The 12,531-nt window shown below is 35.6% G+C and overlaps 1 protein-coding gene across 1 annotated transcript in view; it reads right to left on the bottom strand.

Annotated features, from left to right (window-relative positions):
- Positions 1–12,531, bottom strand: part of ITSN1 (intersectin 1) — a 289,966-nt gene that overhangs the window by 84,006 nt on the left and 193,429 nt on the right. The window contains exons 25-27 of the mRNA XM_044670233.1: positions 11,815–11,981; positions 8,075–8,120; positions 5,814–5,935 (exon numbers count right to left, since the gene is read on the bottom strand). Coding sequence (XP_044526168.1) covers positions 5,814–5,935; positions 8,075–8,120; positions 11,815–11,981 — 335 coding nt within the window. The remainder of the gene's footprint in view (positions 1–5,813; positions 5,936–8,074; positions 8,121–11,814; positions 11,982–12,531) is intronic.

Raw genomic sequence — 12,531 nt, 5'->3', positions numbered from 1 at the left:
ATGGCATGTTGTATATAATGACAAATTTTTTCCATACATAAGCATCTCTCTGGGAGTCTTATAATTTGAACTTGTACTCATAGGATGGATCCCAAGTTACCTCATTTTTTAGGGGAAAATGTATGGGATAATATGTTTTAATAATTGTGAGCTCCTATTAGTGTGCCTCCCTTTAATAATCAGCCAGTGGACAATTACCTTTTGGAAAAGGCATTTACTAAGATGAAATAGTTAAGAGAATTAACTGTTTATGAAAAAGTATGTACTAATGGTATTTACTACTTATGAAATAGTAAAAGCACCATAAAACATTCCCCCCATAAATTCAGGGTAAACTCCCCCACAAATATGTATGGCATTCATGGCAAGAGTGGACTCAAGCTTAAGGCATAAAGACAGTGAAATATGTAGGATACAGGTGGATAAAGACTACTCAGAATTCCTAGTACTTGGGTCAGGAAGTTCTTTCACTCTGTACAGGGTTTTAAAACTAGGTTCCTACATTCAGCTCTTCTCCATATCCCAACTCTCTACTGCCAAGGGTCATGCTCTTTGAAACTGCTTTCTCCTTCTGGTGACTATCTCTTTGTCTCTTTTACTGCCTGGAACATACATCTCTTCTACAATTGATTCCTCTTGGTAGTTTCAGTAAGAATGTTCTGCTATAAAATGGAATTGTTTCTTCTTGAACAAATACCGTAGTTCCCAATAAGTCACACGGACTCATTGTAGAGGTTCAATCTGTTCAACACCAGGTGCTACTCTTCCAAACTGACTTATTTGTTGGCAGACCTTTAAAAGGAAGTTATATCACTTTTGAAGGTAGAAGCAAAATACAACCATAGACCTAGAAAGAAGTTATATGACCGTAAGTGATGTAATCTATTTTAACCAGAAGTAGCAGAAGAGTGTTCACAGTTCAGGTCTGCTGGAGCCTTTTACTCATTGTCTGGCAATAAGAGCATAAAATTTCCAGTATTTTGCAGATTTCTCCTTCTGATAGTTCAGAAAAGTGACCTTAGCCTGGTTTTGAATTGTGTGTGAGTGGGTATGAGAGAGAGAGATAGAAAGACAGAGAGACAAAAAGATAGAGAGGCAAAGAAAAGATAAAAAACAGAAAGACAGAATGATTTCTAGGTATTATAGGGAATGGAAAATACCTGGCCTTTAAAAAAAAAGCATAATTGGAGTAGTTACACAGTATTTAGAATAATTAGCATAAGCCCTTAAAAAGGAAAAATGGAGAGTTTTTAATCCAGAACAAACTGCTTGCACTGTAGACTGAATTTTGTGATTGCTTTTGTAGAAATATGAATGCAGATTGGCTAAAATTTGAACTATCTTTATAATTTATACAACTAGAACTCATGTATGGGTGGTTGGAATAATCCATTTGTTGATTTAATAATTTTAAGTTTTTCTATCTGCTCTTATATCAGTATATTCTGTGTAATATATATATTTTAATCTTACCTGTAATTTTACTGGTATAAGGAATTCTTAATAAGGAACCTGCTTAAAAAATAAATTCATACCTATTTGGCATTTATTACCTTGAGAGTTTCTTAGGACCCTGAGAGGTGAAATGGCTGTCCAGAGACTTCATTTGAAACCAGATTTCCAGACTAGCTCTCTATACCACATTGACTTTTTTTTAAAACCCTTACCTTCCATCCTAGAATCATACTGTGTATTGGTTTCAAGGAAAAAGAGCCTTCTGATAAGGTCTAAGCAATGGGGGTCAAGTGACTTGCTCAGGGTCACACAGCTAGGAAGTGTCAGAGGCCAGGTTTGAACCCAGGACATCCCCTCTCTAGTCCTGGTTCTCAATCCACTGAGCCACATACCTGCTTCCCCATATTGATTCTTATTTACTTGATTTTTTGCTGATAATTTATTCAACTGATATTTTGTTTATTATGGTATTATGATTATGTGGAATTATGGATTATAAATAAGATGTGAGGATAGATATTTAGGAAGAAAGGAAAAGAAATGGAAGTTTAGGAGAGGCAGCAAAGCTTAGCAGATACAAAGGGTAGATTGTCTCCTAAGTAATACAGATAAAAATTAACTAGACACTGGCAAATATTGATGTGGTAACATGATAACTTAGCCATTGCATAAAATATATACACATAGTTTGATATGTCTTGTCATCTACACACATAAACAATGAGACCTCATATAGAAAGTAGAATCTACTAAGACTAGAGTTGCTTCTTACTATTTAAATGTGATTTTCTTTTGATTTGGGGGATTACAAACTAGATTAGATGCCTGATAAGTAGCCACTATAAGCAGATCAAACTGACATTAGAAATTATTACTGATAAAAAGAAGGATATTATTTCTGATATAGTAATCATGCTAAGACATTATTATCCCACCAATGAAGGAGAAATGTGAACTACTTACTGAAATATTAATGAAAGGCATGCTGAAGCCATAATAATGGTCCTTTAGAACATGTCTGTTCAGGTCTAAATATTGAATCAGTACTAAGCCAATACAGATAAGCAAAGAAGAAAGGATTAGAGGACCAGACTAACAAATGTGGTAGTGACAGGATTTTTCTGACAATTTTGAAAAATGATCAAAAGAAACTAGGCCCAATAAAACAATGCTGGTTAGTTTGTAATATAGACCAAAACCTGACAGAATGCAATCAATGGCACCATAAAATTGCCCGTATTGACTTTTCCATAGAAAATTCTTCTGATCCTTTAATAAAGCTCCCATTTGCTCTCTAGCAATCTTTTAGGTAGTTCTAGTTTGTTTATGGAAAAAAAAATTGCAAGTCTAAAGTGAAATTGGAAAAGGTAATCTAAAAGAAAAGAATATTTCTAAAACATCCATATCATGGGAATCCTTGGTTGTAAGAAGTAGAGAACAAGCAGAGGTTGTGCTGAAGCCATCTGGAATTGACTCAGTTGTTAAAATTTCAGTGTGACCATTTACATCTTGGAAACTGGTAAATGCTACAAATCAGGTTTTGGTTTATTGTTTTGTTGACTATACAGACTTTAAAGAAAATGATGGAGAAAATGTTAATAATGCAGTCTAAATTTAAAATGTGTCTAGCCAGGTGTTAAACATTGGCACACCTTGAGAACAGAAGAAATATGTCCCTAACATTAACTATAAAATTCTTAAAATAACACACACAAAAATTCTTAATCATCTTTTTTTTCCCCCTCTCCTTTCTTGTCTCCCTTATTACCAGAATTTTCACATGTAACCCCTCAGGCTAGAGTTAGAATAGTCTTTCTTTAGGTGCATCATACTAGTTCCATTGGGATTAGTCATCTCTCAACCATGACACCCAATTGTTTGTACCAGCTATCAAAGGCATAAATGGGATAAAGGGCCACTTTTGGCTCAGATAACAGGAACTATCCCAATTGTCCCCTAAATGCTATCAAAGGAAAAGAGAGTCATATGTCATTAAGCTACGGATTTTTAAAGCATTATTTTAGCATTTATTACATTTTAAACCATTCATGATTATCCTAATTGCTGGTGCCTCCCCCCTATAAAAATTTACTTTGATTATATTTTTAAAATGCTTATCTACATGTATATGTTTTCTCCTTTTTCAAATATAAGGTCTTTGGAGACAGGGCCTATTTATTCTTTCTTTTTTTTTTTAAACCCTTACCTTTCACCTTAGAATCAATACTATATATTGATTCCAGGGCAGAAGAGCATTAAGGGCTAGGCAGTAGGGGTTGAGTGACTTGTCCAGAATCACACAGCTAGGTGTCTGAGACCAGATTTAAACCTAGGACCACCCATCTCTAGGCCTGGCTCTCTATCCACTAAGCCACCCAGCTGCTCCCAGAACTGTTTATTCTTGTCATGGTGTCCCCAGCACCTAGCACAGTTCCTGGAACATACATGCTTAAAGAAATCTTTGTTGACTAATAAAGTGACTGCTGGAGCCAGGACCTAGATAGAAGACATGAAGGGATTGGATGGCAGAAAACATCAGTAGATTGTTGACTTATAAATTGACTCAAAAAGTCTAAGTTCTATACTTATTCCATGAGTCACTGGTGTGAGAGGCACATTCCATTTGTCCTAGGTTGCCAATAACATCCCCTTCAACCCTCCCCCAGTTCCAATAATTCCCAGAGATAAGATACATCTTAAATTTTGCTTTTTGCTTATTTCTGTTTCCTAGATATCAGCTTCCTTTAGCTCCTGCCTCCTTCCGTTCGGAGAGAGGGCAAAGAGATAACACTTTGGACCAGGACTTGCTTTCCCCGAGGATATTCCATAAGGCCATAGTAAGGGTCCTAGTAAGGGTCATGGGTTTACTATAAGTACTTTTCCAGACAGCCCTCCTTTGGAGTATAAAATTTTCTCCCTAAGAGAGAGGTTTTGAATCCCTCAGAGCTCCATTACACATTCCCACAGACGGGTTCTACAAAGTCTTCACAAATCAGAAATCACAGGTCTGGGGTGATTCAAGAATGTTCAGGTTGATAATTCGGGAACATGAGTGACAACAGTCACTCCTGGAGGGAATGCTGGTTGAAATCTGTGCTGTATTCCCTATTTTGTTCTGTATCCAGAAGTCTTTCTCACTCATGAAAGTAGTTTCCCTTACTGTATGACTAGAACTGGAGCACTAATCAAATAAGGTTGGAACTCTAACAAACTGGTCTTCCTCAGAATCATTTGCATTATATTTGTACCTCTCACACTTTGATACTCTTCTGTATTAAAGTTATTTATATACAGATCTTATTTTACCTTTCTAGACTGGACTCCCCATAAGAGTAGGGACCTTGTCTCTCATTCATCTTTCATATTTTGATCAGCATTTAGCATAGTGTCTTCTATGTAGTGTGTAAATAAATATGTGCTGAATTGAATTTGTCTTTTTGTTTTAGGAAATGACATACTGAAAAAAGGGATGGAGGATCTACATCAAGAGAAAGAACTGTAGGGGTAGAAACGCAGAAAGAAAACATACGATTTGTCATTGGTTTAGATGGGAATAGGATTTGGGCATTTGGTTTTTAAAAGATTATTATAAAAATGAATAATATGGAAATAGGTATTGAGTGATAATACATGTATGACCCAGTGGAATTGCTTGCCAGCTCTGGAAGTGGGCGAGGGAAAGAACACAAACCATGTAACCATGGAAAAATACCCCCAAACAAACAAACAAATAAATAAATAACTGTTTTCTGCATTTGAAGAAAAAAAGAGATGAAAGAGGCAGGTAGATGACTCAGTGGACTGAGAGCCAGGACTAGAGACAGGAGGCCCTGGATTCAAATCTGGTCTCAGATACTTCCTTTCTCTCTACTTTCTTCATTCTTTCTTTCCTTCTTCCTTTCTTTCCTTTCTTCCTTCCTCCCTCCCTCTCTTTCTTTTTTACTTCTTTCTTTCTTTCTTCCTTCCTCTCTCCCTGCCTCCCTCCTTCCCTTCCTTTGCCCCTTTGCCCCTTCGTTCCTTCGTTCCTTTGTTCCTTCCTTCCTTCCTTCTTTCCTTCCTTCCTAACCCCACACCTTCTGTCTTAGTAACAGTTTTAAAGCAGAAGAGCAGCAAGGGCTATGCAATTCGGTTAAGTGGCATGCCCCTGAGTCACATAGCTAGGAAGTGTCTAAGGCCAAGTCCTGAATCTTTCTGGATTGGGAGGGAAAAATTTTGGCTTTAAAATGAGCTCATAAGTTCTGTCTTTAAAATGTGTGGATATTTGGGGGAGAACATATACTCAACTGGGTTCTCTCTTTAGAATTTTTTTGTGTTAGAATTAGCAAATGATGTTTAACACAAATTATATAGGAACTAACTTGAAGTTCTCCTTCCCACCATCCTCCTGGATTCTTCTTCCGGATCAAAATGAGTTGTCCGGGTGCCAAGGTAAGCTGTTCAGGTCCAGTAGCAGTATAAGATGCGATAACCTGGGCAATTTCTGAAAATCAAAATAAAAATTCGTGACAATAGTAGTCTTTAAGGAGGAAATCCAACAAGAAAGAGCTAAAAATTTGGTTCACAGGAGTAAATTAAGCATCACCTTTGGCTTGTCCACAGTTGGCATAAAAAAAACTAATTTATTAGGTTAGTTTAATATCAAGTTCCTTGGTCATGATTCCCTCATGCTAATGTAGTAGAGAGAATCAAAATTCCTAAAGTCCTGTCCTAGGAATTTCATAAAATTCAGATAAAAAGATACATGTGGAGTTTTTAATTCCGTTGGTCTAGGAAGAGAGAGAAATTATATTTTTCTTGCAAATCATCTTGACTTCTAAAAACTGGCTTAAAAATCTAAAATGTCAGGATCTGTTGCTACTACCTTTATGATCCTTTTCTTCTCGGAAAATATTTCCCCACTAATCGATTTGTAGTCAGTGAAGGTATAAACAGTCAGTTTCTCCAGGTGGATAGAACCCCAAAAGTTAGAAAAGGCATTTTATGTGCATCATCAATTTAGCATACACATACCAAAGGAAAATAATTTTATACTGCTCATGAATGTTAAAATCTCACAGAAAAAAATTCCAGCAGCATTTCAGAACAGTTCTCAAAATCAGTCTCTACTAACATTGTAGGTTCAGAGAATAAAAAAACAAAATTCTCCTTTCAGTGAACTCTGGCACATCTATAATGATTCTCTGTGCCTCCAGAAGCAATACAGAACAAACTCATCTATTCCCCTAATTCCTTTGGACTGAATTCTGCCAGAAACATGGCCTGGCTCCTTCCCCACTCCTTCCCCAGTTAAGCCAAGGAAGAATTAGCACACCTTCCATTGCTTCCCACTTTACATTTATGGGGTAAGCTACCCCTATGGGAATGCTCATACCACTGTAGAAATGAAAAAAGGCATAGATAGTTCTGCTTGGTACTTAGAGAATAAGCTATAACGGGTCTCAGAAGCTCTCACCAAAAAAACAAAAAACAAAACAAAAAAAAAAAACAAACTAATGAAAGTATCTAGATTAGAAGAGTTTTTCAGGATGGACAAAATCCAAAGTGGTGACCTATTTGGCTTCCAGTGTTCTCTTCCTTAAATGAGGCTGGCACATACAGGAAGCAACTTTGCTTCTCTCTTTGTTTTTTCAAGATGTAGACAAGCTACATGCAGCTCACTAATCCAAGGAGGGTTTCAGTGAAAGTTTAAACTCATCTGGGCATCAAACATAAAAGCACTTAAGACACTCTAGAATCGTTCAATTATTCTCAGTAGGACTGAACTCTCAGATACTAAGTTTATTTGCTGTCAATACCCCGGGTTAAATTTCGGGAGCCCAAATGAAACCCCATGGCAACTGGTGATCTATTTTTCCTTGCTGTGTAACCACAAGCCTCAGAGGAAATATTCTCTCTCCCAGCAACGAATGATCTATCTTACAACAGTCACTCAATGAACATCAAAATATGTCATGTAAAATAAATATGTGCAAAGTAACAACCCCTTAACTACAGTGGTGTATTTGTTCTCTCAAGTTATTTGTCACATTTTTGCTTCAAAACCATATGAAGACAGAGAAATTACTGTCATTTTGCATGTTGGATGGATATGAGAGAAATCAGCTGATGCTTTTGAAATGAACCTGCTCTTGTTTAAAATCCATCCTTATGACAGTTGTGCCACATTGTCCTCCTCTGTTGTGTATATTAGCTATTGGATTGCTGTATCAAATTTGTAATATATTCCCACAAAATGTGTATAATATGGTGATTAGCCAACCATCAGCAATCTGGTAGCCCACATAAGATGCTTTTAATCATTCTCAAGATACACATTTCCTTAGTATCAAAAAAAAAAATCAAAATTTGCCCATTCTCTTTTATATCTACTTCCTTTTTATATTTTTCTTTTTCATAAGGGTACTTTATGGCACAATATCAACATTTCTTAACCATATAAACAATTCTTATAAATTCCTAGAAAACAGAGATAGACAAACAAGAAAAAACTGATAGTACCACTCCAAGGAAGTTTCCTTTCTTTCTTGTTCTAAGCTTTTGAGACTAATTAACATGACTTGAATCGATTATCATTGACATTTAAAATATTTCAAAATGCATACTAGCACTTACAACTTACCAGGTTTCTTTCCTAAACTCCCTGCTTTCCCAGAAGTCCCAGGGACCTAAAACAGATGGAAAGATAAATTTTATATAAACTCTCATACAAATAGCATCTTTATCCCAATTTTTTTTTCACAGAGTGGAGAAGAGATTGGGAAGAAACTAAACCAATGATTTCACTGACATAGTGAGAAAATTTCCTCTACCAATGAAACAAAGCAAAAGCAAACCCTACAGAATCATTCATTTTGGACATTTTTAAACATTGTTTCACAGAAGTCATAACATGTTTTATGACTCCTTGAGATTATAGTGAGATTCAATTTAGTAACTTTATGTGGTGAAAGAAAAGAACTTGGTCCTAGAGACCTCATTGTATCTTTGAGAACAATATTACTTTAATAGTTCTAAACTCTACATTGTAACTTATTGAATATGAAATGGTAAAAAAGATGAGGAAAGACAAAGACTATTCCTATAAAGTGGAAAAAAGATTCAGTGTCCAATTTTGTTTCTACTATATGGATAGCTGGAGACAGAGTTGGTACTTATTAATACAAATTAGGTATTTTTTGCATTATTGTCACCCTTGAACTCAATTCAGCATGAAAAAGAAGTCCTTCAGCAACCCAATTAAGATAAAAAAGTGAGAAAGAAAAAGAAATGAAATATGTATCTTTTGGCCAAGTGCTAAAACAACTTCTTGTACTTTCAGTGTTTTGTGTTCATTATTATTAGTTACTGATATTTATTGTTTCAGCAAATATTTATTAAGGGCCTTGGATCTCGAATTTTACTATGTCTTTGTTAACATTTTGTTAACAATTTATATGCATGCCAATACCCTTGATTTTATTTATAACAAAGTAATTAGGCATTGAGGAACAAAATTCCAAGTAATCAAGAAAAAGAGAATAACTAGAATAAAATAAAGAGTTTTGATCAATGCAGAATCTATTTAGTAGCTTGTTGACTGCTTATGTTCTCATCAACCAGGCAGCACATTCAATAAAAAAAAAAAAAAAAAAAAAAAACAACAGACAAGCACTGTATAGGCAAAACTAAAAGGAGATCTCTAGAGGAAAGAGGACGAAGAACTTTAATTAGGAACATGAATACCCCAAGCAAGTACAGTATCAAATTATTCAGGGCAATGGGATGCAGATAAAGTGCTTTAAGTAACCCTTATAATCTTATGTCCTAATAGCACCTAAAGAATGTTTTGAAGAAGCTACAATAGACGAGTACACTACTCATTATCTTTAATTCAACCTGGAGAAAGGGCAAGGTCACAAGACAAAAGTCTGTCCCAATTCTGGCCTTGCAGGTATAATTTTGCTTTCAAGATTGCAAAAAATATTTGTTTTTGCCACTACACACCAATAACATTAAGAATAGCATTTATAGGATTTTTACTCTTTTGCCTAATCTCCCCTGTCATTTCTGAAGAGTACAGCAGTATATACCCTTTTTTGACAAATTATTTTCAGATCCAAATTCTCTCCTTCTAGTCCCTCTCCTACCCACTGAAAAAGCAAGAAATATGATACTCATTTTATACCTGAAAAGTCATGAAAAACATATCCATATTAGCTCTGTTGCCAAAAAAAAAAAAGAAAGAAAAAAAAAGAAAGAGGAACCTAGCTGGTTTCAGTGCACAGAGAGCCTAGTCTGAAGATGGGAAGCCCTAGGTTCAAATCTGGCCTCAGATTCTTCCTAGCTATGGCCCTGGGCAAGTCATTTTACCCTAATTATCTGCCCCTTATTTCTCTTCTGCCTTAGAAATGATACTAAGTATCAGTTCTAAAATGAAAAAAAAGGGGGGGGTTTCCAATGAAAACTTTAAAAAAGATTTAAAAAGTGAAAAAAAATATGCTTCAATCTGCACTAAAGAGTTCAGCAATTCTCTCTCAAAGTACATAGCAATTTTTGTGAGTCCTTTGGAACTGAGGTAGAGTAATCTGGCCTATAGGAGGCATCTAATAAATGTTTATTGATTATTATTATAATAGTTTTGTTAAATAGTGCCTACACTTAAATATCAGAAGGAAGCTAAACTGTCACAATCATGTACTAAGAGGAAATTTTTAAAAAAGAAGTGCTGCAAAAGACTGAGAAGAGAAACACAATGCTAATCATTCCCTAGCTTGTTTTTAAACTCACAGCGGGCTCAGGGAAGATTAAGATATTCTTCTCCACCCAGGTCAAGTCACAGAAGACTTTAGCTTTCCAAGTCTGTCTAAAGGCTTCTTCCTGCCCATTGGTGGAGGAAGCACGAGGAGAAGGCAAGGTCTAACAACTGTCATGGAATGTAGGATAGAACTGACAGCCAGTGAAAAAGGAAATTCCTGCATGTTCTCTTTATGGCCACTGGTTTACTTTAGTAAGCAAATTTATACTTCCTGAAAAGCTGCTTTCTATTAAAAAAAAAAACAACAACATTAAAACCCAATAGTATTTAAGCCAAGTTAGGAGATTATTAAGGAGGACACCTGGGCCTGGACAAATGTATATAGAAACATACACTTTATATCTCCCCATTGTGAACTGGGAGAGACTTTCCACAACCTAAAAGATTTAAATAATTTTATTTTAGCTATTTCTATTTTCTTTTCATTTTTTATTTCAGTTTTATTTTTATTTATTTAGCTTAAACAAGTATGAATGGTCTCTATCAGAGGCATCAAATATGCAGACTACAGTACTCCCAAATACTGTGAAACAAAGATTGAAGTGTAATGGAGAGGGGGCAGCTATGGCAAAGTGGAGAGAGGGCCAGATTTGGAGTCCAGAGGACCTGGATTCAAATCTGAACTCAGATACTTCGCAGCTGTGTGACTCAGGGAAAGTCATTTAAAATAATTTATAAAGCCCTTGTCCTTCTCTCTTAGAGTTGTTCAAAGTTTAAAATATGTAAATGAAAAACATTTAAAGTGAATAAAAATACAAAAGAACATAATGTTGATATGTGGTTTTTCTAAGACAAGATGCACCTACAGGTATAGTTTGGTGGTGTAATGGCTCCAAGTTTCTATTTGATTTTGACACCAAAATACATGCCAAAGTGATGAGAGGCCAGCATTCCTAGGGCAGATACCTTTCCTAGGACATTTAAAAAATCACTAGGAAGATTCATGTGTAATGCTTTCTAACAGGTATATTAGGTTTTATCTTAATTTATCTTCATGTACTCTTTATCATAAAGAAAAATGAATGATCATCCTTGTATTTATTTTTGTTGTTTAGTCATTTCAGTACTGTCTGGCTCTTCATGAACCTATTTATAGAGTTTTCTTAGCAAAGACACTGGAGGGGTTTTCTATTTCCTTCTCAGCTCATTTTACTGATCAGAAACAGAGACAAATAGGATTAAGTGACTCGTCCAGGGCCACCCAGCTCATAAGTGTCTGAGGTCAGATTTAAACTCAGAAACACGAATTTTCCTGACTGCAACCTAGTACTCTCTCCACTGTGCCATCTAGCTGCCCACTTCATGCGTATGGGATTGCCTAATTCAGACTTTGTATTTTGCTTCATTACTAAAACTTGTATGGGCCACTATCAAGCAATCAGTGATATATCAAATAATAACCTGAAACAATCATATGTAACACCATCTTCATTTTCTAGCTTTAAAACTTCAGCAGCATTCCTAAAAAGGACTTTGTATAATGGATTCCACCTTCAAATCCTAAAAGTAACTAACTACAAAAGAGGAAGGGAAAGTGTATGGAGAACAAGTTAATATGGATTTACCTCTGAGTCTTTAAGCCTCACGTAGTTAGAAGGAAAGACTCCAGATTTGTCAGCCACGGTTCCTGTCCACCAATCGCCATCTTTCTTCGTAACCAAAATCACATCCCCTTGCTGAAAGGTTAAATCGCCTTGTTCAGAACTCTCATAAGTGTACATGGCAATATATTCTGTTGGGGAGAAACGATGACATAGGAGTTTAGCTTTTGAAAAATGTTATAAATATATAAATCTTAACAACTGGGCCTTTGAAGCTAATAAAAGTGCCTTCTGTAATCAATAAAGCACATATCATACAGTAAGACAATATAGCATACAAATGGCAAAATGTTACGCTAGACTTTAAATATACATTAGAAACAACATAGATGTACTACAAAAAAATTTTTTTTAATTTCTTTCTTTTTCTTTCCTTTCTTCCTGTTGGTAAGATCACTCAGCAAGAAAGTTTTCCAAGTGTTCTAAGAGAAAAAGGAGACTCCCCAGCCACTTAGTACCCATCCCTCTCACAATTACTGGGACAAACTTTCAAGCATAAAGCAACTCAGGGCTGGAAACTTTCAGAATGCTCTTTTTTTTTTTTTTTTTAAACAAAATTCCTATTCTTTCTTTTTAACTCTTTCTTTCTGTCTCAATAACAACTATTAAGACAGAAGGGCAAGGGCTAGGCAAACAGAATTAAGTGCCCAGAGTCACAAGGTGGCACATGCCAGAGATTCC

This window comes from Gracilinanus agilis, chromosome 3, assembly GCF_016433145.1.
Source record: "Gracilinanus agilis isolate LMUSP501 chromosome 3, AgileGrace, whole genome shotgun sequence".
Lineage (NCBI taxonomy): Eukaryota > Metazoa > Chordata > Mammalia > Didelphimorphia > Didelphidae > Gracilinanus > Gracilinanus agilis.
The sequence above is the reverse complement of the archived record's forward strand: the minus strand, read 5'-3'. Positions and strand labels throughout refer to the sequence as shown.